This window comes from Lissotriton vulgaris, chromosome 7 (assembly GCF_964263255.1).
Source record: "Lissotriton vulgaris chromosome 7, aLisVul1.2, whole genome shotgun sequence".
Lineage (NCBI taxonomy): Eukaryota > Metazoa > Chordata > Amphibia > Caudata > Salamandridae > Lissotriton > Lissotriton vulgaris.
Window position 1 is genome coordinate 1500066430 of NC_141695.1, and position 26019 is coordinate 1500092448.

At 49.4% G+C, this 26019-nt stretch overlaps 1 protein-coding gene across 1 annotated transcript in view; it reads right to left on the reverse strand.

Annotated features, from left to right (window-relative positions):
- LOC147705871 (fer-1-like protein 4) overlaps window positions 1-26019 on the reverse strand; it is a 1142165-nt gene that overhangs the window by 258442 nt on the left and 857704 nt on the right. The window contains exon 31 of the mRNA XM_086932323.1: window positions 16677-16808. Within this exon, the coding sequence (XP_086788449.1) occupies window positions 16677-16808 (132 nt within the window). The remainder of the gene's footprint in view (window positions 1-16676; window positions 16809-26019) is intronic.

Below are 26019 nucleotides of genomic sequence, written 5' to 3' on the forward strand. Positions count from 1 at the left end.
TTTTTAAAAATGTCACTGTATAGAATTTTATTTGCACTTCCCAACCTTTGGGCATTTCTCCCTCGCAAACTTGACCAACAAACCCCGCCCTGCAGATTTAAGCGCAGCAGCGGGTTGATTACGATATTACCGCCACTTCGCGCCAAGCCCTGGCCACGCCCACTTTACCCGATCTGCATAAAGTAGCGCTAATTACAAGTCGCGCTCTATGACACCAACACTCCTGAGGCACAGCCGGGAGGTTTAGCTTGCTAGCCTGCAATTGTTTTTAAAAATTTCACTGTATAGAATTTTATTTGCACTTCCCAACCTTTGGGCATTTCTCCTTCGCAATCTTGACCAACAAACCCCGCGCTGCGGATTTAAGCGCAGCAGCGGGTTGATTACGATATTGCCGCCACTTCGCGCCAAGCGCTGGCCACGCCCACTACCGAGAGGCCACGCCCACTTTACCCGATCTGCATAAAGTCGCGCTGATTACGAGTCGCGCTCTATGACACCAACACTCCTGAAGGCGCAGCCGGGAGGTTTAGCTTGCTAGACTGCAATTGTTTTTAAAAATTTCACTGTATAGAATTTTATTTGCCCTTCCCAACCTTTGGGCATTTCTACTTCGCAATCTTGACCAACACACCCCGCGCTGCGGATTTAAGCGCAGCAGCGGGTTGATTACGATATTGCCGCCACTTCGCGCCAAGCCCTGGCCACGCCCACTACCGAGAGGCCACGCCCTCACTCTTTACATCAATGAGTGAATCCAGGACGCGCAGCGGGCGCGACCGAAGCGCGCCAAAGGCGCGCCTAAGGCAAGCCCGTCTGCGCCCATCCGCGACCGACCGGGACCTGGGGCCACGGACTATGTCCAAGGACACAGTAATTCGGCGGGAAAACTTATCTCCCTTAGGCCTCCACCTCACCTCTGTCCTCCTATTGCTCCTCATATACGGAGACGTACGGCCATGTATGGCATTTCTCAGAACACACCAGCTTACTCAAACGCCACAATCCGTAACATCCCATTGGTCAATGATCCTCAATTAAAACTACGGTGCCTATACCTTAACCCTAGATCTATGGTCAAGCATCAAACTGACATTTTCCTATTGCTTTCCGCTGAAAAAACTGGCATTCTCTTGGTCACTGAGACCTGGCTTTCCCAGGACTCACTACCGGACATTCTTGCAGCGCTTCCATCTGATTATTACATCATAGCTGAGAATCGCCCGGTAGGTAAAAGAGGGGGGGAGTAGCAGCTATTATTCGTAAAGAGCATAAATGTATACAACTGCCCTCTCTGACCCTGTGTGACACGGAGAATATTGTAATAAAAATGGATACAGCTGGTGGGGCTTTATTGCTCGTCCTGCTCTATCGACCTCCTCAAACCATGACCACCTTTCCAATGTCGTTAGCAGAACAGATGGCACTTCTTGTGACCAAATACACAAAAATACTCTTGGTCGGGGATCTAAATTACTGGTTTGATAATCCTACCAGTGACCCTCAGGCATTGGAACTCTCAGAACTACTCTCAAACATCAATTTAACTCAGCATATACAAGTGGCCACGCATGAAAAAGGTCATACGCTAGACCAAATTTGGTCGCTTAACCTCCCTTGCTCATTATCTTCTGTCATGCCCTGCACCTGGTCTGACCACTCTTTTATCCAATTTGCGTTAACCATTGGTGGATATACTAAAATCCCACCTCTGGTGGGCGGAGAAACTAGGAAATGGAAAGCCATTAATATACCTGCCTTTATTAAAACATTTCAGAAAAGGGGGTGGTGATGAACAGAGTGTCTGAATTAAGCAGACCACTCTTACCCAGTGCAAAGATCAGGGCTTGATCCATCACCGTTATTTATCTCACTGCACCATCCCAGCTCAGAACCTGGCTATATGCAAATCAGTCTGTCCCTGGCCCAGTGCATCATGGGAACAGGGCAGACTAAACTACCAAGCCAATTCTTCACCAGAAAGGAGACAAGCTACCGGGGACCGGTTTCTGGCATTTCAGCCTTCTTCGGCCCGGCTTGCTTGAATCCTGATGGTGCAGTGAGAAAGGGACTCATGTTTGAGTATACCCTGCCACACCTATAGTGGCCAAAAACGATTCAGAAAAGGGGGCGGTGATGAACAGAGTGTCTGAATTAAGCAGACCACTCTTACCCAGTCCAAAGATCAGGGCTTGATCCATCACCGTTATTTATCTCACTGCACCATCCCAGCTCAGAACCTGGCTATATGCAAATCAGTCTGTCCCTGGCCCAGTGCATCATGGGAACAGGGCAGACTAAACTACCAAGCCAATTCTTCACCAGAAAGGAGACAAGCTACCGGGGACCGGTTTCTGGCATTTCAGCCTTCTTCGGCCCGGCTTGCTTGAATCCTGATGGTGCAGTGAGAAAGGGACTCATGTCTGAGTATACCCTGCCACACCTATAGTGGCCAAAAACGATTCAGAAAAGGGGGTGGTGATGAACAGAGTGTCTGAATTAAGCAGAACACTCTTACCCAGTCCAAAGATCAGGGCTTGATCCATCACCGTTATTTATCTCACTGCACCATCCCAGCTCAGAACCTGGCTATATGCAAATCAGTCTGTCCCTGGCCCAGTGCATCATGGGAACAGGGCAGACTAAACTACCAAGCTAATTCTTCACCAGAAAGGAGACAAGCTACCGGGGACCGGTTTCTGGCATTTCAGCCTTCTTCGGCCCGGCTTGCTTGAATCCTGATGGTGCAGTGAGAAAGGGACTCATGTCTGAGTATACCCTGCCACACCTATAGTGGCCAGAAACGATTCAGAAAACGGGGTGGTGATGAACAGAGTGTCTGAATTAAGCAGACCACTCTTACCCAGTCCAAAGATCAGAGCTTGATCCATCACCGTTATTTATCTCAATGCACCATCCCAGCTCAGAACCTGGCTATATGCAAATCAGTCTGTCCCTGGCCCAGTGCATCATGAGAACAGGGCAGACTAAACTACCAAGCCAATTCTTCACCAGAAAGGAGACAAGCTACATGGGGACCGGTTTCTGGCATTTCAGCCTTCTTCGGCCCGGCTTGCTTGAATCCTGATGGTGCAGTGAGAAAGGGACTCATGTCTGAGTATACCCTGCCACACCTATAGTGGCCAAAAACGATTCAGAAAAGGGGGTGGTGATGAACAGAGTGTCTGAATTAAGCAGACCACTCTTACCCAGTCCAAAGATCAGGGCTTGATCCATCACCGTTATTTATCTCACTGCACCATCCCAGCTCAGAACCTGGCTATATGCAAATCAGTCTGTCCCTGGCCCAGTGCATCATGGGAACAGGGCAGACTAAACTACCAAGCCAATTCTTCACCAGAAAGGAGACAAGCTATCGGGGACCGGTTTCTGGCATTTCAGCCTTCTTCGGCCCGGCTTGCTTGAATCCTGATGGTGCAGTGAGAAAGGGACTCATGTCTGAGTGTACCCTGCCACACCTATAGTGGCCAAAAACGATTCAGAAAAGGGGGTGGTGATGAACAGAGTGTCTGAATTAAGCAGACCACTCTTACCCAGTCCAAAGATCAGGGCTTGATCCATCACCGTTATTTATCTCACTGCACCATCCCAGCTCAGAACTTGGCTATATGCAAATCAGTATGTCCCTGGCCCAGTGCATCATGGGAACAGGGCAGACTAAACTGCCAAGCCAATTCTTCACCAGAAAGGAGACAAGCTACCGGGGACCGGTTTCTGGCATTTCAGCCTTCTTCGGCCCGGCTTGTTTGAATCCTGATGGTGCAGTGAGAAAGGGACTCATGTCTGAGTATACCCTGCCACACCTATAGTGGCCAAAAACGATTCAGAAAAGGGGGTGGTGATGAACAGAGTGTCTGAATTAAGCAGACCACTCTTACCCAGTCCAAAGATCAGGGCTTGATCCATCACCGTTATTTATCTCACTGCACCATCCCAGCTCAGAACCTGGCTATATGCAAATCAGTCTGTCCCTGGCCCAGTGCATCATGGGAACAGGGCAGACTAAACTACCAAGCCAATTCTTCACCAGAAAGGAGACAAGCTACCGGGGACCGGTTTCTGGCATTTCAGCCTTCTTCGGCCCAGCTTGCTTGAATCCTGATGGTGCAGTGAGAAAGGGACTCATGTCTGAGTATACCCTGCCACACCTATAGTGGCCAAAAACGATTCAGAAAAGGGGGTGGTGATGAACAGAGTGTCTGAATTAAGCAGACCACTCTTACCCAGTCCAAAGATCAGGGCTTGATCCATCACCGTTATTTATCTCACTGCACCATCCCAGCTCAGAACCTGGCTATATGCAAATCAGTCTGTCCCTGGCCCAGTGCATCATGGGAACAGGGCAGACTAAACTACCAAGCCAATTCTTCACCAGAAAGGAGACAAGCTACCGGGGACCAGTTTCTGGCATTTCAGCCTTCTTCGGCCCGGCTTGCTTGAATCCTGATGGTGCAGTGAGAAAGGGACTCATGTCTGAGTATACCCTGCCACACCTATAGTGGCCAAAAACGATTCAGAAAAGGGGGTGGTGATGAACAGAGTGTCTGAATTAAGCAGACCACTCTTACCCAGTCCAAAGATCAGGGCTTGATCCATCACCGTTATTTATCTCACTGCACCATCCCAGCTCAGAACCTGGCTATATGCAAATCAGTCTGTCCCTGGCCCAGTGCATCATGGGAACAGGGCAGACTAAACTACCAAGCCAATTCTTCACCAGAAAGGAGACAAGCTACCGGGGACCGGTTTCTGGCATTTCAGCCTTCTTCGGCCCGGCTTGCTTGAATCCTGATGGTGCAGTGAGAAAGGGACTCATGTCTGAGTATACCCTGCCACACCTATAGTGGCCAAAAACGATTCAGAAAAGGGGGTGGTGATGAACAGAGTGTCTGAATTAAGCAGACCACTCTTACCCAGTCCAAAGATCAGGGCTTGATCCATCACCGTTATTTATCTCACTGCACCATCCCAGCTCAGAACCTGGCTATATGCAAATCAGTCTGTCCCTGGCCCAGTGCATCATGGGAACAGGGCAGACTAAACTACCAAGCCAATTCTTCACCAGAAAGGAGACAAGCTACCGGGGACCGGTTTCTGGCATTTCAGCCTTCTTCGGCCCGGCTTGCTTGAATCCTGATGGTGCAGTGAGAAAGGGACTCATGTCTGAGTATACCCTGCCACACCTATAGTGGCCAAAAACGATTCAGAAAAGGGGGTGGTGATGAACAGAGTGTCTGAATTAAGCAGACCACTCTTACCCAGTCCAAAGATCAGGGCTTGATCCATCACCGTTATTTATCTCACTGCACCATCCCAGCTCAGAACCTGGCTATATGCAAATCAGTCTGTCCCTGGCCCGGTGCATCATGGGAACAGGGCAGACTAAACTACCAAGCCAATTCTTCACCAGAAAGGAGACAAGCTACCGGGGACCGGTTTCTGGCATTTCAGCCTTCTTCGGCCCGGCTTGTTTGAATCCTGATGGTGCAGTGAGAAAGGGACTCATGTCTGAGTATACCCTGCCACACCTATAGTGGCCAAAAACGATTCAGAAAAGGGGGTGGTGATGAACAGAGTGTCTGAATTAAGCAGACCACTCTTACCCAGTCCAAAGATCAGGGCTTGATACATCACCGTTATTTATCTCACTGCACCATCCCAGCTCAGAGCCTGGCTATATGCAAATCAGTCTGTCCCTGGCCCAGTGCATCATGGGAACAGGGCAGACTAAACTACCAAGCCAATTCTTCACCAGAAAGGAGACAAGCTACCGGGGACCGGTTTCTGGCATTTCAGCCTTCTTCGGCCCGGCTTGCTTGAATCCTGATGGTGCAGTGAAAAAAGGGACTCATGTCTGAGTATACCCTGCCACACCTATAGTGGCCAAAAACGATTCAGAAAAGGGGGTGGTGATGAACAGAGTGTCTGAATTAAGCAGACCACTCTTACCCAGTCCAAAGATCCTGTTCTGAATTCCCCTTTTCTGAATCATCTTTGTCCACCATAAGCGTGGAAGGGTATACTCAGATGTGAGTCCCTTGCTCATTGCACCATCAGGATTCAAGCAAGTTGGGCCGAAGACGGCTGAAATGCCAGAAACCGGTCCCTGGAAGCTTGTTTCCTTCCCAGTATAAGAATTGGCTTGGTAGTTTGGTCTGCCCTGTTCCCATGATGCACTGGGCCAGGGTCAGACTAATTTGCATATAGCCAAGTTCTGAGCTGGGATGGTGCAGTGAGCTAAAAAACAGTGATGGATCAAGCCCTGATCTTTGGACTGGGTAAGAGTGGTCTGCTTAATTCAGACACTCTGTTCATCACCACCCCCTTTTCTGAATCATTTATTAAAACATTGACATCCACGGTTCCAGTACCTAATAAGGAGGTAAACTTTATGGAAGAGGAGATCTCACATTGGCTCTCAAAGGCTACGGACTCCCATGTGCCCTTAACAAAATTTACACGGGCACGCACTAGGGATGCACATAAGTAGTTCACTTCGGATCTCAAGAACTTAAAACTCGAGGTACGTCAGAAAGAGAAAAAGTGGAGAGCAAAATATAAACCCCAAGATAAGGAGGAATATATTGCGGCTCGCAGAAATTATCTTAAAATCATTCTCCAAAGCAAAATTAATTATTTCTCAGAGAAAATGTTAAACTCTCAAAATAAATCCAAAGACACTTCAATATTATAAATGACCTATGTAATAGCGAAAGAACCTCGCTTCCTATGACGTCCTCGCAGGAGCTTTGTGACTCCTTAAACAACTTCTTCATAGATAAAATTGTCAATATAAAAAAGAATATTCAAAATCTCCCTGGAGGAGATCCTATTGAAGATATCTATTATAACCTAGCCACTTTAGACACTTTACCTCCTATTGATGAGAAGATTTTCGCAGAACTTATGCGTGTCAAGTCGGGCTCGCCCCTTGATAGCTGCCCCCCTCATATCTTGAAGGTGGTGTGTCTCGCTATTCCATCAGGAATTCTCCCTCTCCTGAATGAATCACTCAGACAGGGCACGGTTCCTGAAAAGTTAAAAAATGCCACAGTGATCCCATTACTGAAAAAACCTGGGGCCAATCCCCTATTTTTAGCCAACTATAGGCCCATCTCCCTTCTCCCTTTTTTCTCTAAACTCTTGGAGGCACATGTATCCAGGTGCCTTTCTAATTTTATCGAAAGCTCAGATTACTTAGAACCTAACCAAGCGGGATTCCGACCATCTCACTCAACGGAAACTGTCATCTTGGCCGTCCAGGACACGTTAAGATCTAATGCCGATAAGGGTATTCATCAGGCCCTGGTGCTCCTTGACTTGTCGGCCGCGTTCGACACGGTCGACCATAATATCCTGATCAACCGTGTCGAGCAGGCCGGCCTCAGGGGCTCCACATTGAACTGGATTGCCTCCTTCATTCCTAATCGCACACAGTCAGTGAGATTAGGTTCTTTTACGGCCTCCAAGACGTCATCTAGCTGTGGAATTCCTCAAGGCTCGTCACTTTACCCTTTATTATTTAACCTTTATCTTCGCCCACTTATTTACTCTTTAAAAAATTACAAACTTACCATATACAATTATGCTGATGATCTTCAGTTAATCATCCCCTTAAATTCCCCGGATTCGGCCGCTAAATGCTCAGCTGTAATGTCACATATACAGAGATGGATGACGTTAAACCATCTTAAACTTAACCCAGGCAAGACAGAATTGATCTTGCCTAGGGAAAGTGGACTGAGCTGGGGTCGTCAGTGTTGGCCAACCGATATGGGAACTCCCCCTACAAAGACTCAATCAGTTAAAAGCTTAGGGATAACACTCAATGAGGATCTAACTTTGAAAGGACAGGTGGGAATGGTGGTTTCCTCTAGTTTTTTTCAACTCAGGAAGATTGGGAAAATCGCCCACCTTCTAACACACTCTGCACTCATTCAAGTAGTGATCGCCCTCGTTCTCTCCCGGTTAGACTTTTCCAACAGTCTCTACTTGGCTCTTCCGATTGGCCTATTGAAACATCTTCAGATGGTTTAAAACCAGGCGGCTAGGCTAATCTGGAAACAACCTAAGTGGCAATCAATTAGAGCCGGGCTGGAAAAACTTCACTGGTTGCCAGTAGCCCAGCGTATTGCTTTTAAAACAGGATACATCACTTTCAGGGCGCTCCACGATAATGGCCCTATTTTTATCAGGCAGTCCATTACCAACTATACACCTCAACGCAACTTACGCTCTACACATCTAAGGCTTGCAAATGTCTCTTCATTCAAGAAGAAGCGCCAGGGTGGCAGCTGCTTTCACCACCTGGCTGCTTCTTTCTGGAATGCTCTTCCACTTTGTATCAGACAGAGCAATGATCTTTTGACATTTCGAAAGTCTTTAAAAAGGTGGCTCTTCCAACAGGCCTATGCTTAAGATCTGTGTCTAGTGTCATGAACCGACAGCGCCAAGAAACCCAAGGGTGTACGTGCGCTTAAGAAATTGTTACTAACATAACATAACATAATATTCCCGCAGGGGACCCTCATAAGAGGGCGGCCCCCTTAGTGCCACAAGATGGCACGCTGGAGAGTCTAGTGTACACCTACTATTCCTCTCCTTTCAGCCCAGCCGTTTTCTGACAACATTCGGCGGCGGTGGGCGCCATCTTGAGCGAGGCAGGTGAGGTCAGCGCTCTAGTCGCGCCGTCCTCCCGCCCTCCTGGTGTATTTAGGTGAGCCCTTCCCAGCGCTCTGTGCCTTTCAGAAGCTCTCCCTGGTGAGGGGAACTGGGGCTGCTAGCTGCTGGAGACTTTTAAGAATTGCGATTTAAGGCAACTTGATCTTAGCATTACAAGCATTACATTTGGAGCGTTTTTTAACTGCTTTTAAAACCACCGTATCTTTACCTCTGGGGGCCTCAGCATAAGGGGAATTGAGCTTTAGGTACTCTGACACTCCATACACCTACTATTCCTCTCCTTTCAGCCCAGCCGTTTTCTGACAACATTCGGCGGCGGTGGGCGCCATCTTGAGCGAGGCAGGTGAGGTCAGCGCTCTAGTCGCGCCGTCCTCCCGCCCTCCTGGCGTATTTAGGTGAGCCCTTCCCAGTGCTCTGTGCCTTTCAGAAGCTCTCCCTGGTGAGGGGAACTGGGGCTGCGAGCTGCTGGAGACTTTTAAGAATTGCGATTTAAGGCAACTTGATCTTAGCATTACAAGCATTACATTTGGAGCGTTTTTTAACTGCTTTTAAAACCGCCGTATCTTTACCTCTGGGGGCTGTCAGCATAAGGGGAATTGAGCTTTAGGTACTCTGACACTCCATACACCTACTATTCCTCTCCTTTCAGCCCAGCCGTTTTCTGACAACATTCGGCGGCGGTGGGCGCCATCTTGAGCGAGGCAGGTGAGGTCAGCGCTCTAGTCGCGCCGTCCTCCCACCCTCCTTCCTTCCTATAAATGTGCAAGGCGGCCAGACGGTGCAGCGGGCTGGCGCAGCGGGCGCGCCGGTCGCGCGCCTAAGCCAAGCCCGTCTGCGCCCGTCCGCGCCAGGACTGCGCCGGGCGGGGGCCATGCCGCCCAAAACCATCCAGCCATAAGGTACGACTCTTACGAGCTTCTCTCAGTGCGCCAGACAACGGCCAGCCATAGCTGTAAGGGACACCCCCCTACTGATCGTCTCTGGGGCCCATTTTCATGCCGCCTTTGCAGATGGTCGTCCCTGGGACCCGCTTGCGTAATCTCCAACCCACTCCCCCCACCAATACACAAGCTTATCACCTTTAAAGGCGGACTCATCAATGCCAGGTCTTTAGCATGTCATGGACAAGATATTCATGACCTCATACTTTCTCACGACCTAGACGCCCTTTTTATTACTGAAACCTGGCTAAACGACGCGTCCAACCCTGACTTGGTAACCGCCCTCCCTCTCGACTTTACCATCCATAGGCGGGACAGACCCTGCGGCAGGGGAGGGGGGATAGCTATCATCACCAAGAAACCCTTTATGTGCCACACATTTGACCTGGCCCACCTCAAGGACTGTGAGGGCATAGGCTTTGTGATCCAAATCAACTCCTCCACCTCCTTTTCAGGAGGACTAGTCTATCGCCCCCCTGGAAACGCAACGCCATTCTTGGATTCTCTTGACGAGACTCTTGGGTCACTTATGTCCCATTATCCTACTTTCACCCTCCTTGGGGATTTTAACCTTCATTTGGAATCCTGCGCAGACCCTCACACTTCAAGTTTCCAACAATCACTCGACATTTTTGGCCTCTCTCAACTGGTCACTCCCCCAACGCACCGGGCTGGCCACACGCTAGACGGCATCTGTACAAATTTAGTTACTCTAGCCATATCCCCCCCGATCCCACAAATATGGACCGATCACTGTTTTATTCCTTTCTCTATCAAGGCAAAACCCTTAGCGCAACTGAATACCAAGTGCTCCCCTACCCCCTTCTCGACCAACTGGAAGAAAGTGGCCGAGCGCATTAAGTTGATCCCCCATCCCCCCCTCCCACTATTGTTGGAGACGTATCGCAAGACTCTAACAACTTTCACACGTGGATCGATAAAGTGGTCTCGGTTAATTCCAGCCCAAGTAATCAAAAATCAGTCTATCGCAAAAGAAAGCCCAATGCCCCCTGGTATACCCAGGCCCTCACCGAAAGTCACCTTATGTGCAGGGTCCTAGAAAGAGAGTGTAGGAAAACTTACGACCATACTTCCAGAACCCTATACATCCTGCAGAGGAAACAATACCTCTCTAACATAAAAAAAGCTAAAAAGGAGTTCTTTACTACAGCCATAGAGGAAGCTAAACAGAAACAGCAAACAATTTTTAATATAGTCAAGTCTTTCACCCACCCCAAAGCCCTCGCACTATAAATTCCTCCATCCCAAACCCTTTGCGATCAAATAGCTGATTTTTTCATCGAGAAAATCAATAATGTTCACAAGGACTTTCCCCCCCCTTAATCCCCATTCAAGAAGTTGTCACCAATTTACCCACCTTGGGTAACTTCTCAACAGTCTCCCTGTTGCAAACACAGAAGGCTATTATGACCTGTAGATCGGGAGCCCCCACGGACTCTTGCCCCCCGATTATCCTCCACCATCTCATCGAGGCTGTCAACCCCACAATCAACGCCATTGTCAACGAATCCCTCAGCTCAGGCATCGTCCCCGTTGAATGGAAAAAGGCCATTGTTAAGCCCCTAATGAAAAAACAAAACAAATCCCCGACAGACCTATCTAATATGCGCCCAATTTCCTTACTTCCGGCACTAGGCAAAATTACAGAGCAGCTAGTACACGAGGAGTTAAAAGCCTTTGTGGAAAACAATCACATTCTGCACCCACAGCAATCAGGTTTTCGCCCTGGCCATTCCACTGAAACTGCATTGATCGAGCTATCGGACTCCATTAAGTTCCTGCAGGATGAGGGGAGACAAGCTGTACTCATCCTGCTCGACTTAACCGCAGCATTCGACACCATCTCACATGCCATTCTCATTAATAGAATGCGCGAGATTGGTGTAACGGGTACAGCACTAACATGGATAACATCATTCCTATCCAACAGATCTCAAACAGTTTCATTAGGCCCCTTCCTCTCTGGCGAAAGACCCACCACATCAGGAGTGCCCCAGGGGTCCATACTCAGTCCACTCTTTTTTAATATCTACATGGCCCCCCTCCTTACAGTGATTGAATCCCACGGAATCCTCATTACATCTTATGCTGACGACACTCAGCTCGTCGTCACCATAGATAAAAAATGCACTGATGCCGCCCTCAGATTTCAGAACTGCCTCTCCCAAGTCTTCTCTTGGCTCAACAATAATCATCTTAAGTGTAATAGTGCCAAAACGGAAATTATACCCTTAGGTAAAGACATCCTCTTCTCCCCAAAAGATTGGTGGCCTCAAAACTCTGAAGCCCCGCCGAGTGCGGTTTCTTCGGCCCGCAACCTGGGTGTCCAATTCGATTCGTCCCTCAGTTTTGACGATCATGTGCGCATCACTGCAGGGTGCTGTTTCAGTCTCATTAGACAGCTGAAGAAATTCTTCGACTTCCTTCCCATCTCAGCCAGGAAATCAGTCGCGGTGGCCTTAATCCTATCCCGGCTAGATTACTGTAATGGCCTTTTAGCAGGAATAAAGAAGTCAACCCTCAAGAAACTGCAAAGCGTTCAACACGCGGCGGCCAGGCTCGTTCTCAAACTTCCAAGAAGGTCCTCGGCCTCAGCAGCCCTTAACACTCTTCACTGGCTGCCCCTCCACAAAAGAATCCTCTTCAAACTCCTTGTCACGGTTTTTAAAGCCACCAGGAATACAGGCCCTTCTTACCTGTCTAAGCGCTTTTTGCACTACACTCCATCGCGTTACTTGAGGTCATCAGGAGCCAAACTGGTTACTGTTCCTAGAATCAAGTTAAAAACGAAAGGAGGAAAAACTTTTTCATTCCTGGCGGCTAAGGCATTGAACGACCTCCCCTTCAACCTCAGGCACGCCCCCACAGAAAGCCTTTTCAGGAAACTCCTGAAGACCTGGATATTTCCACAGTCTGATTCATCGGTTCTCGCAGCCATCTGATCTATGCCTCACCAAGCTGGTTCTTCTGTAGGCTTAGCGCCAAGATGCTCCTTCCGGAGCGATAGTTGTGCTATACAAATCCCCATAAATATCAAATATCAAATAGTGTCCAATGACCCTCTGGGTAGGGAGCGTCATTTCCGGCCGGGGTGGGGGCAGGGGCAGGGCAGAGGTATAAAGGCCTCCCCCTCCCACCTGGCGGCCTCTTTGGCCTTTCACCCTGACGCTGTTTCTCTCCCTACCGATTACCCGGCGTTCTCAGGGTGGCGGGGGGGAGGTTCTCCTAATAATTTTTTTGTGTGTTGCAGGCGGAGTTACAGGACGATCCAGAGGTGGAAAGATATTCAGGGGTACTCTCTTCAGCTTTGACTGTGTTCTAAGGACGACTGCATCTGTGACGGATGCAGGTGAGATTTTTGAGCATTGATGGTGAACCCCAGTTGATGAAGTAGATCTATTGTGATCTGTGTGTGCTGTAGACAGTGATGGTGAGTGTTGGCTTTGTTAAACCAGTCGTCCAGATAAGAGAAGACATGAATTGGTTGTCTTCTGAGATGAGCAGTGACTACTGCCAGATTTTTGGTAAAAACTATGGACGCTGTAGTCACTCTGAAGGGAAGCACCTTCAACTGGTAATGCTTGCCTGCTATCACAAATATGAGGTAATTGCGATGAGCCAGATAAATTGGAACGTGAAAATACGTGTCTTTTTAACTCTAGAGTAGGCATCAAATCTGCTCTTTGCAGAAGTGTGAGTACCTGTTGAAGTGTCACCATGTAAAAGTGCTCTGACAGTATACAATGGTTTAGCTCTCTGAGATCCAGAATAGGTCTTAGGGAACCGTCCTTTTTGGGGATGAGAAAGTACAGAGTTAACCCCTGAGTCTGGTAATTTATTGGAACTGGCTCTATTGCCCCTTTTAGTAAGACGGACTGGACCTCTTGTTTTAGCAAGTGTATGTGTTCTAGAGATAACTTGTGAGATTGTGGTGGAATGTTTGGGGGATTGCTGGTAAGCTCCAGGCAATAACCATGTTGGATAATACCAAGCACCCATTTGTCTGATGTTATAGAGTGCCAAATGGTAAGAAATTGTTGATGTCTTCCCCCAACAGGTGTGGTGTAATCGGGGGAAGCGTGGGCAAGTTAGTGTTTGTTGGGGGAAGGGGAGTTACAGGGTGTGTTGCCCTTACCCCTACCTTTGAAGTTGTTACCTCTATAACCTCCTTGAAAAAACCCTCTGGAGAGAGTGAGAACTAGTTGTTACCTTTGTAAGATGAGGTATTTTGATCTGGTGATGGATTTTTCGACCCTCCTCTGTAAAAGGAGTGACAAAAGGAACCTCTGTTGGATCTAGTCTGGAGTGCTCCCATAAATTTAGCTACTTCAGTGTCCTTTTTCATTTTCTCCAATGCCTGTTCCACATAAGGACTAAATAGGTGTTCCTTATCAAAGGGTGTGTTTAGGATTGATTGTTGAACCTCAGGTTTAAACCCTGAAATCCTAAACCAAGCGTGTATACTGAGCAGGATGCTGGTGTTAACCTCTCTAGCTGCGGTGTCTGTAGCATCTAGAGCACATCGTATGGAGGAATTAGAAATGTGCTTTCCTTCATTTACTAAGTCCTGTGACGTAGCCATATGCTCATCTGGAAGTGTTGGGAGCAATTGCTCCATTTCGTCCTAGTGTGTCATATCTGGCTAAAAGGCCTTGCGTATTTGCAATGCGCCATTGATTTGCAGCCAAAGCAGCTATGGGCTTGTCATAAGCATTAATTAATTTGGACTCTTTATCTGGCGAAGAAGCATCTCCTGGTGTCTGAGAATTTGCCCACTTGCGAGCATTAGATACTACTAAGGAATCTAATGGCAACTGTCCCTTGATAAATATGGGGTCTGTAGGAGAGGCCTTATATTTTTTGTTGACTCTAGGAGTCAAGATGAGTGCTCTGACTGGGTCTTTAAAAATCTCATCAGCATGTCACATCATGCCTTTAAGCATGGGAAGTGTCTGTGATGACCTGTGTGTGGATGTTAAAGCACAAACAAAAAATCTTCTTCTAGTGATTCTTTGTGTAGTTCTACTCCATGGTAATGTGCAGCCCTGGCAATGAGTTCTTGGTGTGATGCATTGTCGTCTGGAGGAGAAGGTTTGGCTAGGCAAAGGTGTTGATCAGTATCACCTGGGGGATCAATTTGGTAATATGTCCATGGATCTCTTGGGAGATTCATCCCCCTATCATCTGCATCTTCATCGTGAGATTTTGGGGAATCCTGACGTGTAATCTGCAAAGGATTCTCAGGTGGCGACGGAGGTGTTTGAGGTGGTGGTGATAGTAGATGGAAAGAACTTGTAGCTACAGATTTCTTTTTCAAGGGGATCTTGTAAGAAGTGTCGTCATCCTGAAGCTTGGGTTTTAGAGATTGTTTTGTGTGAATATGGCCAGTCTCTGGGTTAATATGTAGCCTCTTTTGCTTTGGATCAGGTGTTAACAGGAAAGTGTCCACTTTTGGATCCAAAGAGGTCTCTTTGTGTTTCGGCTCTGAGGTTTTTGTGCCGGTGTCTTCGGTGTCTTCGGTGCCGACGAAGGATGGTCTTTCAGCGCAGAAGGTTTCGGCTCTGAAGGTTGCTCGGGTTTTGGCATGGGAGATTTCAGCTCTGAGCCGGATTTGAGCTTGGAAACAAAGGGTTTTCGCTCCGAGGAGGACTTTTGGTGACCAGGTACCGAGCCGGAAGGCCTGACTAGTAGGGGCCGGGCCCGGAGGCAGGGCGTCGGAAACGCCATCTCGGTGCTGGCCTTGGCCTGAAGGCAGAGGTGGTGCTGAAGCCTTGTGTTTTTTCAGAGTTTGTTGGGGCAAGGGGTCTTTGGTACTCATGTCACCTCATCCCTGTAGCAGTTCTTCGGCATCTAGGTCTATCTCGAGCTCCGAGTCTTCTTCAGAGAAGGCTTCCTCCTTCACTGCCGCTGATACCTCGATGTTTTCTTGGCCGGAGTCTTCACTGAAGATATCAGGTGTGTCTTCAATGCTTTGACTCTGCATCTCTTGATGTCGAGCCCGGCGATCGCAAAGAGTCTTCTTTGATTGGAACGATCTGCAAACGGCACAAATTTCTTCCTTGTGCTCGCGAGAGAAGCACATGTTTCACACTTCTTGTGAGTCGGTGAGCGGATACTTTGTGTGGCACCCAGGCCAGAATTTAAACGGAGTCCGATCCATCGACGGAGAGCTGACCGAGCGCGGTTTGGCATCAAAGGCGGCCCACAAAGCTTTCAGATGGAAAGTCAAAATCTGATGTCCCAACAATACGTGGAGAAGGGGAACGCATATGGAAACAATACCATTGAGGATAGAGAGGATTGCGCATCGAGGGGAACCCGAAGAATGGTTTCGAACCGGAGCGCAGTAATACACGTCTGAACCTGATGGCGGAAAAACACAATCTAACAATGGAGTCGATGATCATTCGCACTGTCACCGAAAGGATGAGTCACCTTACCTCATTACTAGGAAAGACTTCTTCAAAGAAAAACAATTTGCAAACATCCGGACCCAACACTAGATGGCGGGGCATATGGAAATCATGGAAGGGGAAACAGTAGACTGGATGGACATGGAGAAGAAATGGTAGGGGTGAAAAAGGTTGGTGAAGGGTGAGGAAAGCTGGAAGGTGATTAGGGTTAGAGAGGGATGGGGAAGAGTGAGATTAGATGGAGAAAGATGTAGAGAGGCGGGGAACAATCTTAAGAGGTAAGGAAAGATAGAGACATTTGTCAAGGTTAAAAGAGAAGGATGGGGCATATAGGGATAAGAGTAAGCTAAGGGTGAAAAGCATGGAAAGCGTATCTGCTAAATGTTTAAACCTTTAAACAACACATATCACTAAGAATAATGGAAGAAACATTGGTTTTATTCCCAAAGTGTTCGTATTCCAAGACTACTCCTTGCTGCACAACCATACCTTCACTGAGCAGAGAAATGAATTTCATATTATGTGTGCACCCACGTTGTGTATGGACGCTTATGTTGTTTTTTAGAGTCATGGGTGCAATAACTTCATCACATTTTACCTGCTCACTCATTTCTTTCAAGGATTCGTAGTATTTCGACCACCAATCAAGTTCTTCCTTCTCTGGCTTTTCCTCTTCAAATTCTTCTTCTTTCTTACTCAATTTAGGAATGCCAAGTTTTTTGAATGGGTCCTAAATCGCACAATAAATGGGTAACTCAACAACGAGAATAGCATATACAAATAAAGTGGACTAAATATTAAGCCAACATTTACAACTGTGCAATTGAAATTATGGAAATACACCACAATTAAAGCAGGGACCTCAATATTGCAGTAAGCGTGAGTAATTCAATACCGAGATTGCTTGCAACTGTGCCGAAGTAATTTTGTATCAAACGATTTCTCAATATAGTTGAATATCAGAATACTGATTACAAGATCATCATACGAAATATAATTGTCAAAAAATATATTGTCGTATTAAATATGTATATGTAAATATACATATAAATGTATGATGATGTACTCCACATCTGTACACATATATATACGTGTGTGTGGTCAAGGTGTGCATATTTAGAGTTAAATATTGTAAACTTGTACTTACTTATATATATTATCCATGTCGATTTTTTGGCCATCAATAATTTTGCTATTTTTAACACAGTTTTTTGTTATATTTTATAACACAATATTAATACTTGATATATTGGTAGAGTACTGTTAGGAAAGAATATGGTAATTACCTTTGCATTCAGATCATTACCATTCAATACGTGGTTGGCCTTAGCTGAGCAGTCTAGCGCAAGATGAACTTCTACGTCCCAACACATCTCCAGCTTTGCATGCTTTCACGCGCAGCCTTTTTGGAGGACCCACGCTGTAGAATAAAACTCTCCACTGCCTCTGCAGTCCTCTCTACACTTTCCACCAGGGATAGGTCACCTTTTAGCTTACTGATGATGAGATGTCGTGTTAAGTCTCCTGGTGTGATACAGCTTCCAACAAGTGGTGGAATGTGCTTGAGTGGACTGTGATAAATCTAAGGTTTTGTATTTGCGTCTGGAGATGTGATTTAAACCTTGAAACTTGATCACCTTCCAAACATTCACCACTTAGTGTCTCTGGTGTCAGAAACTCTTCTGGGGAGGAAGGGGACACTAGAGTGCAGACTCATTCTTTGAAGGCAAGAGAGTCATAATAATAAATTTCGCATGCTGTGCTTCATATTGCACTTCTGCCATTTGTAAGGACTGTCACAAACCTTACTAATGATAAACACTGGCCTACATATAATCAGGCTCATGTAAAGCGTGTGGTTTGTTGTGCAAAGTCTTTTTTGTGATTGTAAACCCTGGGAGTCACAAGATCCAGCAGCGGGTCCTCCTTTAGGGCGGAGGAGTGCCGCCCCACCTGCTGCGAGGCAGCAGCTGTAGAAAACTTAACTTTAATGAAATGGTTAAAGGAACGTGACCATTTGACGTGCACTGTGTCTTTCTCAACTCTGGGGTGGGGCCAGGAATGACTTGCATAAACATAAAGTGCTTTGTTGCGAGTTGGTAGTGTTATAATAGGTAATTGGCGCCCCTGGGAAAATCCACAAGCTGATAAGCCCTGTCCCAATATCATAAGCGGTGCTGTAAGGTAGGAAGAACCACCTTGCTCACTCAGGTGTGGCTAGGACACCCGAAACTAACAAAAGATAGTCCTCAGCACCCGCTGAAATAGTAGTTCACATGTATATCAAAGTTCAAGTACACAATAAATCAATCCTCTTTGGTTTCTATTTTCTTTTATTTCTTTTTCTCTGTTTCGTTTCCTTTTTTCCCTTTTTTTGGTGGATACTTAGGATGTACCCATTGTATTTGAATGGGGTTAGTGAGAGACTGTAGATACTCATTGCCCTTTTTGTACTTATTTACAGGCGATACAAATCAAAGATTGAGGTACTTTCTTAATCCCCCCCCCCCCCCCCCCCCAGTGTGCATGTCCATTCTCTATTGGTTAGCCGTGTGTAGCACTCTGCATGTATACTTGTGACTTCTCATCACTCTGGGGGATTCACCAATATGTCACAAATATTGCAGGAATGTATAATAATAACGACATTTACAAATCACCTAGGCAACACTTTGGCTCCATATTTAAGCCCTTTTTTGATTTTGATAGCGATTATTGATGACCTATGAAATTGACTATGTGAACAAAGTGCATGCGTTTCCACCAAGAGTTTGCATAATAATGAAACACCCAATCTGTGATTCGACCCAATTAAATAACGGAGAAGTGAATTTTCTGGCTTATATACATTATGTATTTGTTGGGAGCCACAATAGTTTGTTTCGCTCATCTATGCCTTGAAAACATTGTGGGACCTGGCGGCGAAACATGTGTTGGCTAAGTATCCAGCAAAAAAAAGGAGAAATAAAGAAATAAAAGAAAATAGAAACCAAAGAGGATTGATTTATTGTGTACTTGAACTTTGATATACATGTGAACTACTATTTCAGTGTGTGCTGAGGACTATGTTTTGTTAAACATAAAGTGCGCATGTCAGATTGGCCGCCCATCTTGCAATGGCCGGCCCAAGATGCACTTTTCAGACCGCACCAATATGAGCTGTGAACAGCTGTGCAGACGGCAAGCTCCGGCTCCTAGTCGGAAAAGGAGCACTGAGTTAGCCTGCTCAGACCAATCATGGGGCTACTCTTGTGCTGAAAACGGCATGAGAGCAGCTCCAGGACTAGTTAGGTTCATTGGCTCTTGCTCACGAGTCAGGTTCGGGAGCTCTGTGGTTTCTGGGAACAGTGGGTGGTGGTCCTGACGTCTCCGGGGTCTTCCCTGCACACGATGTCGGTAAGTACTTTTGTTTGTATTTATTTAAACAAAGTAAATTTTTCCAACACTTAGTTCAATTAATTTGACGGGGCAGACGTGTGAGATTGGAAAAGGCCATGAATCTCAAACGTTTCAAACCCATTCAAGCTCAGGCACTGCAGTCAGCCAAGGAAGTAAAAAATACGGTTTCTAATGAGAAAGTTTCCATTTAGAAAAGTACATCGCCCTGCATGTGAAATGTTTGCTTGAGCTGCATCTCTCTAGGTGCAGGTCATAGGCAGCCTGGACGTCATCCATTGGCGAAATGTAGAATGCTAATGAGCAGTTTTAGTTCTGTTTGTTTTGTTCATTTATCTAGCTATCAAATGAATCACGAACCAGCTCGTGAATCACACACAATCTTGTAGATACAAAACAACGGAGCCATTAGGAGAAATAATTCAAACCATCTCCCTTTTCATGATTACGGCTCTTTTAAAACAGCCGGAATGCCTTTCATGAATGTCACTTTTAGGTATTAAATTTCAGTTGTGGTTTATGTAAATAGCGCCTAGTTTGTTACGCCAGCTTTTATGTTCCAAATTGGCAGCTTTTGATGCTATACAACAAAGATCTTGTATCTCACATATCTGAAAATAAAGTTGAGAATGAATTGAAATGGGGATATTGGCTCATGTTACAACCTGTGCTTCCATAAATCTTGATCTGTGTACTAGAAAATTCAGATAAAATGCTGAGACACGGGTAAAGGGCTATAAAGTTGATCATCTTAGTTATGAACCCCGAGAGCTGCTGCTGATTGGCCTCACCACTTTCAAGTGTCACTAGCTGCCACTGACAAGTTCACAGTTGTTACTTCAAACTTACTTTTCTTTGGGTACAACAGCCCTTTTACAAGCCTGAGAATGTATTCTGTATTGTAATAGGACTTTTATGACGGTTTGTGAATCACAAATAGATGGGGGGGGCGTGGCCAAGATGGCGGGCTGAGAGGTCGCACTCGCCGAGAGCTCCCGGGCCCCTGAAATCCTGCACCGCTCGTATCCGCTGATTCCCCCCCGGATCATGCGGTGACTGAGCCTGGAGCCCCAGGTGGAGGTGTGGATCGACTGTTGAGCCTTGTGTGCCCCGTCGGGGCTAAGATCCTGTCCGGAATAGCCTGGGTCGGAGCCCGCTGAGCGGCCTGTGTGTGTGCCGTGGCCGCGAGACCTCCGGGCCTCGGAACCTGACGGAGCGCTCCGCCGCCTGTGCGAGGCCCGCTGAAGTGCCTGTGCTGTTGGAGTGGGAGCCGACGGCGACTTTGCGAGCGACGCGGAGCCGGCCAACGGCGGATGCATGGAGCGGAGTTGAGCGGAGGAGATGGGCGGAGGCGGAGCCGGCATCGCACTGCTACGCCGGTCCGTGGCTTGAAGGGGCTCGTCCTGAGAGGCCGCTCCGGCCGGTCGTTGGCGGCGGAGTAGCGGAACTGAGCACCTGGAGCAGATCTTTCCCTGGGATTGCTGACCCCGGCGACCATCGCTTCGTGAGTCTGCCTACCGGCTGGCTTTCTCGCTACCGGACCCGAGACGAGGATAGGCCTTCCTTCTTGGGCGTTGGTCTATCGATATTACAGGGCGGCCATTTTGTGAACTCCGGCCTGGCGACTCGGCCTTTCCAGGGCTCTTTGTGTGGCGCTGCCCCCGACTGGTGTATAGCTGTGCCGGCACGGCTGCTCCCGTTGCCGGTCGGAAAGCCTCGGCATCCCCTACACAGCTGAAATGTCTAACGCTAGAGGCCAGAGACGGGGTGACCGAACCTTGCCGGACATGCTGGGGCGCGGCGCCCTGCATAGTGGAGGAACTCAGCCCACCACGACCTCCCCGGCCCCGGCCAGGGGTGCAGATGGCGGAGAACCCCCGGTGACAAGATCATTTCTCGAGTCGCTTTTCAGTTCCCTGCGGGAGGACTTTCAAACGCTGAAGCGTGAGGTGGCCGGGGAGGTCCGTGAGGTACGGAGAGAGGTGGACTCCCTGGGGGAGCGTGTCAACACCGTGGAGGAAGCTGGTCACTCTAGGGACGAGGAGATCACCCATCTGCAGCAGGAGGTCCTGCGGCTGCGGGAACAACAGATTGAATTGCAGGCCCACGCCGAGGACCTCGAAAATCGATCCAGGTGGAATAACATCAGGGTCCGTGGCGTGCCGACCGGCGAGGAGGGTGAAGACGTGACTGCATACCTGGTGGCCCTCTTTCGTGCAATTTTGGGGGAGTCGGAAGACTTTCAGATCCGTATAGACCGGGCACATCGGGTGGGTCGCCCCCGCAGAGCCACGGCGCCCGCCCCGGACATTCTGGCCTTCCTCCCGGACTTCCCCCTGAAGGAGCGGATCCTCCGCGAAGCGCGTGGACAGCAGCCTTTCCGCTTCCGTGACCACCCCGTGGCCCTGTATCAAGACTTATCCACGGTCACGCTGCAAAAGAGGAAATCGTTCAAGATCGCTACCGACTTCCTCCGGGAGCATGGGACACAGTACTCTTGGGGGCACCCTTTCCGCCTGATTTTTCGATGGAACGGTACTTTGCACCAGCTCCGGTCCCTCCAGGATGTTTGCGCGGTGTTGGGCCTCACAGCATCTGATACGGACAGCCTGGCGCCGCGTCGGAGACGAAGCACCCGTGACGGATGGCAGCAGGCGGGGGAGAGGAGCCCTCCACCGTCGGAACGACCGGGATCGCCCACGATCCGGGCGGACATGGCGGCCGCCATCCAGGAGGCCTCCAGAGTGGCGGCGAAGTGGCCCTGACGGCCTGAACTTACTCCGGGGGGAGTCTGCTCTAGCTTTTTCTTCTTGCAGGTGCGGGGATTCGGGAGGAGGGCGGGGAGGAATGGCGAGTGCTGGAGGTGGTGGCTGGACGTCCACTAGACTGATTTACCACGGCCTTGTCCGATAAGGACCGGACTGGGACAATGTCTTTTTTTAAAAGTTTGGGAAGCGGGGAACAGGAACGGGATCAGTGGGGGGATGTTTTGAATTTGGGGACTGGCGGGGGGGTTTGTTGTTGGGAGTGGTATGGATTCGGATGTGGGGGGTCCCGGGGGGAGGGGGGGCTTTTTCCAGCTGCGGGGCGTTGGGGTTCGGGGACTGTACTGTGCCATGGGGATGTTCGTAGTCGCTCTGTGCTGAGGCCTCGTGTGGTGACCTCCATGTTTGCCTGTTGGGCTCTGCTTCTTGGTGTGTGCTCCACTGATTCCCCTCCTTGATGGCGCTTAAAGTGATCACTTTAAATGTGAAAGGGCTGAATAACCCGGTTAAGAGGCGGGCTGTGTTATCTTTGTTGGAGAACTCCCAGGCGGATGTCTGCCTGCTGCAGGAGACCCATTTGCTGGCTAAGGACTGCTCTAGAATGCGTACCCCCAAGTTCCCCACGCAGCTGTTCTCCTCTAGCGCTTCTAAAACGGCAGGGGTGGCGATCTTGTTCTCTAGGGCGTTTAGGGGAGAGGTCCTGCACAAAGTAGCGGAACAGAAAGGGAGACTTCTGGCATATAAGATCAGGGTGGGGGGTTTAGCGATGACCGTTGGCACTATCTACAGCCCCAATGACCACCAGGACCAATTCTTGCACAGGGCACTAGAAGACGTGGCGTCCACCTCTGATAGGCACATAGTATTGGGGGGTGATTTGAATCTTGTTTTCGATGCGACGCTGGACAGGTCTGTGCAGCGGCACCACCAGTCGGGTGAGCTCTCGGGCTCGATTCGCACTCGACTTGAGGAGCTGGACTTGCATGACATGTGGCGCCACCTCCACCCCACCACCCGCGCATACTCCTACTTCTCACATGCTCACAGGTCCTATGCGCGACTGGACCATCTACTTGTGTCGGGTCCAATGCTCCTTTTGGCTTTGAACGCAGATATGGGGGTCCTCTCTCTTTCCGACCACGCGCCGGTGGAGGGTGCTTTCACTCTGGCGCCTGTGGTTCGGCCGAGAGGGGTCTGGCGGCTCCGGGACACGCTACTGCACAGGCGGTCGACAGTGGACCAGATCCGCGCGGCCATTTTGGATTTCCAGAGTGTGAACGATAATGAGGACACCTCTCGCGCGACACAGTGGGCGGCCCTGAAGGCTGTGCTCCGGGGCGAATTTATAGCTATCTCCTCGGCTGAGAATAAGGATCGACAGCTCAAGAGGGATGAGCTTACCCGGCGGGTGAGGGAGCTGGAACAGGTTCATAATAGGACGGGGGCCCCCAGGGTTTGGAGGCAGCTGAAGGCAGCCAGGAAACTTTTGGCTGCCCTGGACATGGATCGGGCGGAGTATGCGATGCTTCGCCTGAAATACAAGTATTACACGGGGGAGATCGGTGCGGGCGGCTCTTGGCCAACAAACTCAGGGTGCAGCACCAACAGCACCGAGTGAAGGAACTGGTTGACGAGGCCGGAGGTTTGGTCACGGCCGATGAGCAAATAGCAGACGTCTTTCGCAGCTTTTACGCTGACCTCTACACTGGAGAGGCCTCCTCTGCCCAGGCTGAGGTGGACTATTTAGAATCGGTGCCGCTCCCGTCGTTAACGCCAGATCAGGCTCAGTATCTGGAACGTGAAATCCGTGTCGAGGAGGTGATCACGGCGATATCCCGGCTCAAACCGGGCAAGGCCCCAGGCCCGGATGGCTTTATCCCTCTGTTTTATAAGACCTTCTGTCAGGAGTTGGCGCCTTTGCTGACCCGCCTTTTCAACACCTTTGCGGAGCCGGGTGCCATCCCCTCCGAATTTCTTCAGGCCACGGTCTCCGTGATCCCGAAACCGGGCAAGGACAGGACCGCCTGTGGGTCCTATCGTCCTATCTTGTTGCTGAACACGGATTTGAAAGTGTTCACCAGCATATTAGCAGCTCGTTTGGCATTGCATCTCCCGGGCATGGTTGATTCGGATCAGGCGGGCTTCGTGCCTGGCAGGCAAACAGTAGACAATACAAAGAGGGTGACCCACATCCTTGAGAAGGCCTCCAGGATCCCAGGGGAGAGGATGCTCCTGTCCATAGACGCGGAGAAGGCTTTCGACAGGGTACATTGGCCCTATCTAGAGAAGGTCTTGGGCAAGTTCGGGATAGGTGAGAAGTTCCGTCACCTGATCTTCAATTGTTACCGGTTTCCATCTGCAGTGGTCCGAGTGAACGGAGGCAGCTCTCGGCCCTTTCCCATTGAACGGGGTACGCGACAGGGGTGCCCATTGTCCCCTTTGCTTTTTGCCCTATACATGGAGCCATTTGCTCAACGGGTTAGGCAGAACCCCGACATTGTCGGAGTCAAGATGGGTGAATTCCATCATGCGATTAGCCTGTACGCGGACGATGTCATTCTGACATTAGACGACCCGCGGAGGTCGCTACCGGCTTGCATTGCGGAATTGGACCTATTCACCGAAGTGGCGGGCTTCAAGGTGAACCTAGGGAAGTCTACCGCCCTTGATATCTCGCTTGCTAGCGCCACCAGAGCGGAACTACAGGGGCTTTACCCTCTGAGCTGGTCGAAGGACCGGATTCCATACTTAGGGATCCTGTTGGCGCCCTCCCTTCCGGCGATGGTCACGGCCAATTATGCGGCTTTGAGCACGAAAATCAAAGAGGAACTAGGCCGGTGGGATAAGGGCACGTTGTCGCTGCTAGGCAGGGTGGCCGCGGTGAAGATGACCCTCCTGCCTCAGGTGCTTTACCTCTTCAGGGCGTTGCCGCTTCAGCCCCCCGCGGGATGGCTCGCGGAGACCCAGTCGGCCATCGCACGGTTCGTATGGCAGGGCCGCAGGCCGCGGATTAAGAGGAGCATTGCAACGCTGGCGCCCGACTCTGGAGGGCTGGGGATACCGGACTTGCGGAAATATTTCCAGGCCGCCCAACTCCGCTATCTGGTGGAATGGAGCCGGTGGGAGTCTGACAAGCACTGGCTGTTCCAGGATCAGGCGGTGGCAGGTAGGACGCTGCAAGAAGTACCATTCTTGAAGCGGGCCCATCGACCCCCTAACCTCTACGCGTCTTTGGTGACGCGGGTCCCGCTTCGGACGTGGGACTCGGTGGCTGTTAGGCATGAGCTTACTACCTTCCCCTCTCCCTTTAGGCCGCTCATTGGCAACCCGGACTTCGGCCCCGGGATGGAGTACGGTGCTTATGAGCGCTGGCGGGCGGCCCGCTGCTGTACCTTGTATCATTTGTACAGCCCTGAGGGAGTTGTCCCCTTCCAGGACCTGCGGCGGGACTACGGCCTCCCTGAGGCGGAGCGCATGCGATACATGCAGGCGCGTCACTGGGCACTTCAGCCCCAGGTGCGCGATACGGCAAACCGGGAGATCACGGTGTATGAGCGCTGGTTAATCACTCGCACGTCGGACGCTAAACTGATCTCAGATTTGTATAAAATGCTGCAACCCCCCTCCTTTCATATTCACAACCCCGGTCAGGAACGATGGGAGCGGGAGCTTGGGCGAGTGTTGAGCCACAAGGAATGGGAACACATCTCCTTCTGCGCACACCACTCGGCCTATCACACGGGTCTTACAGAGACCTTCACCAAAATCTCGACCTATTGG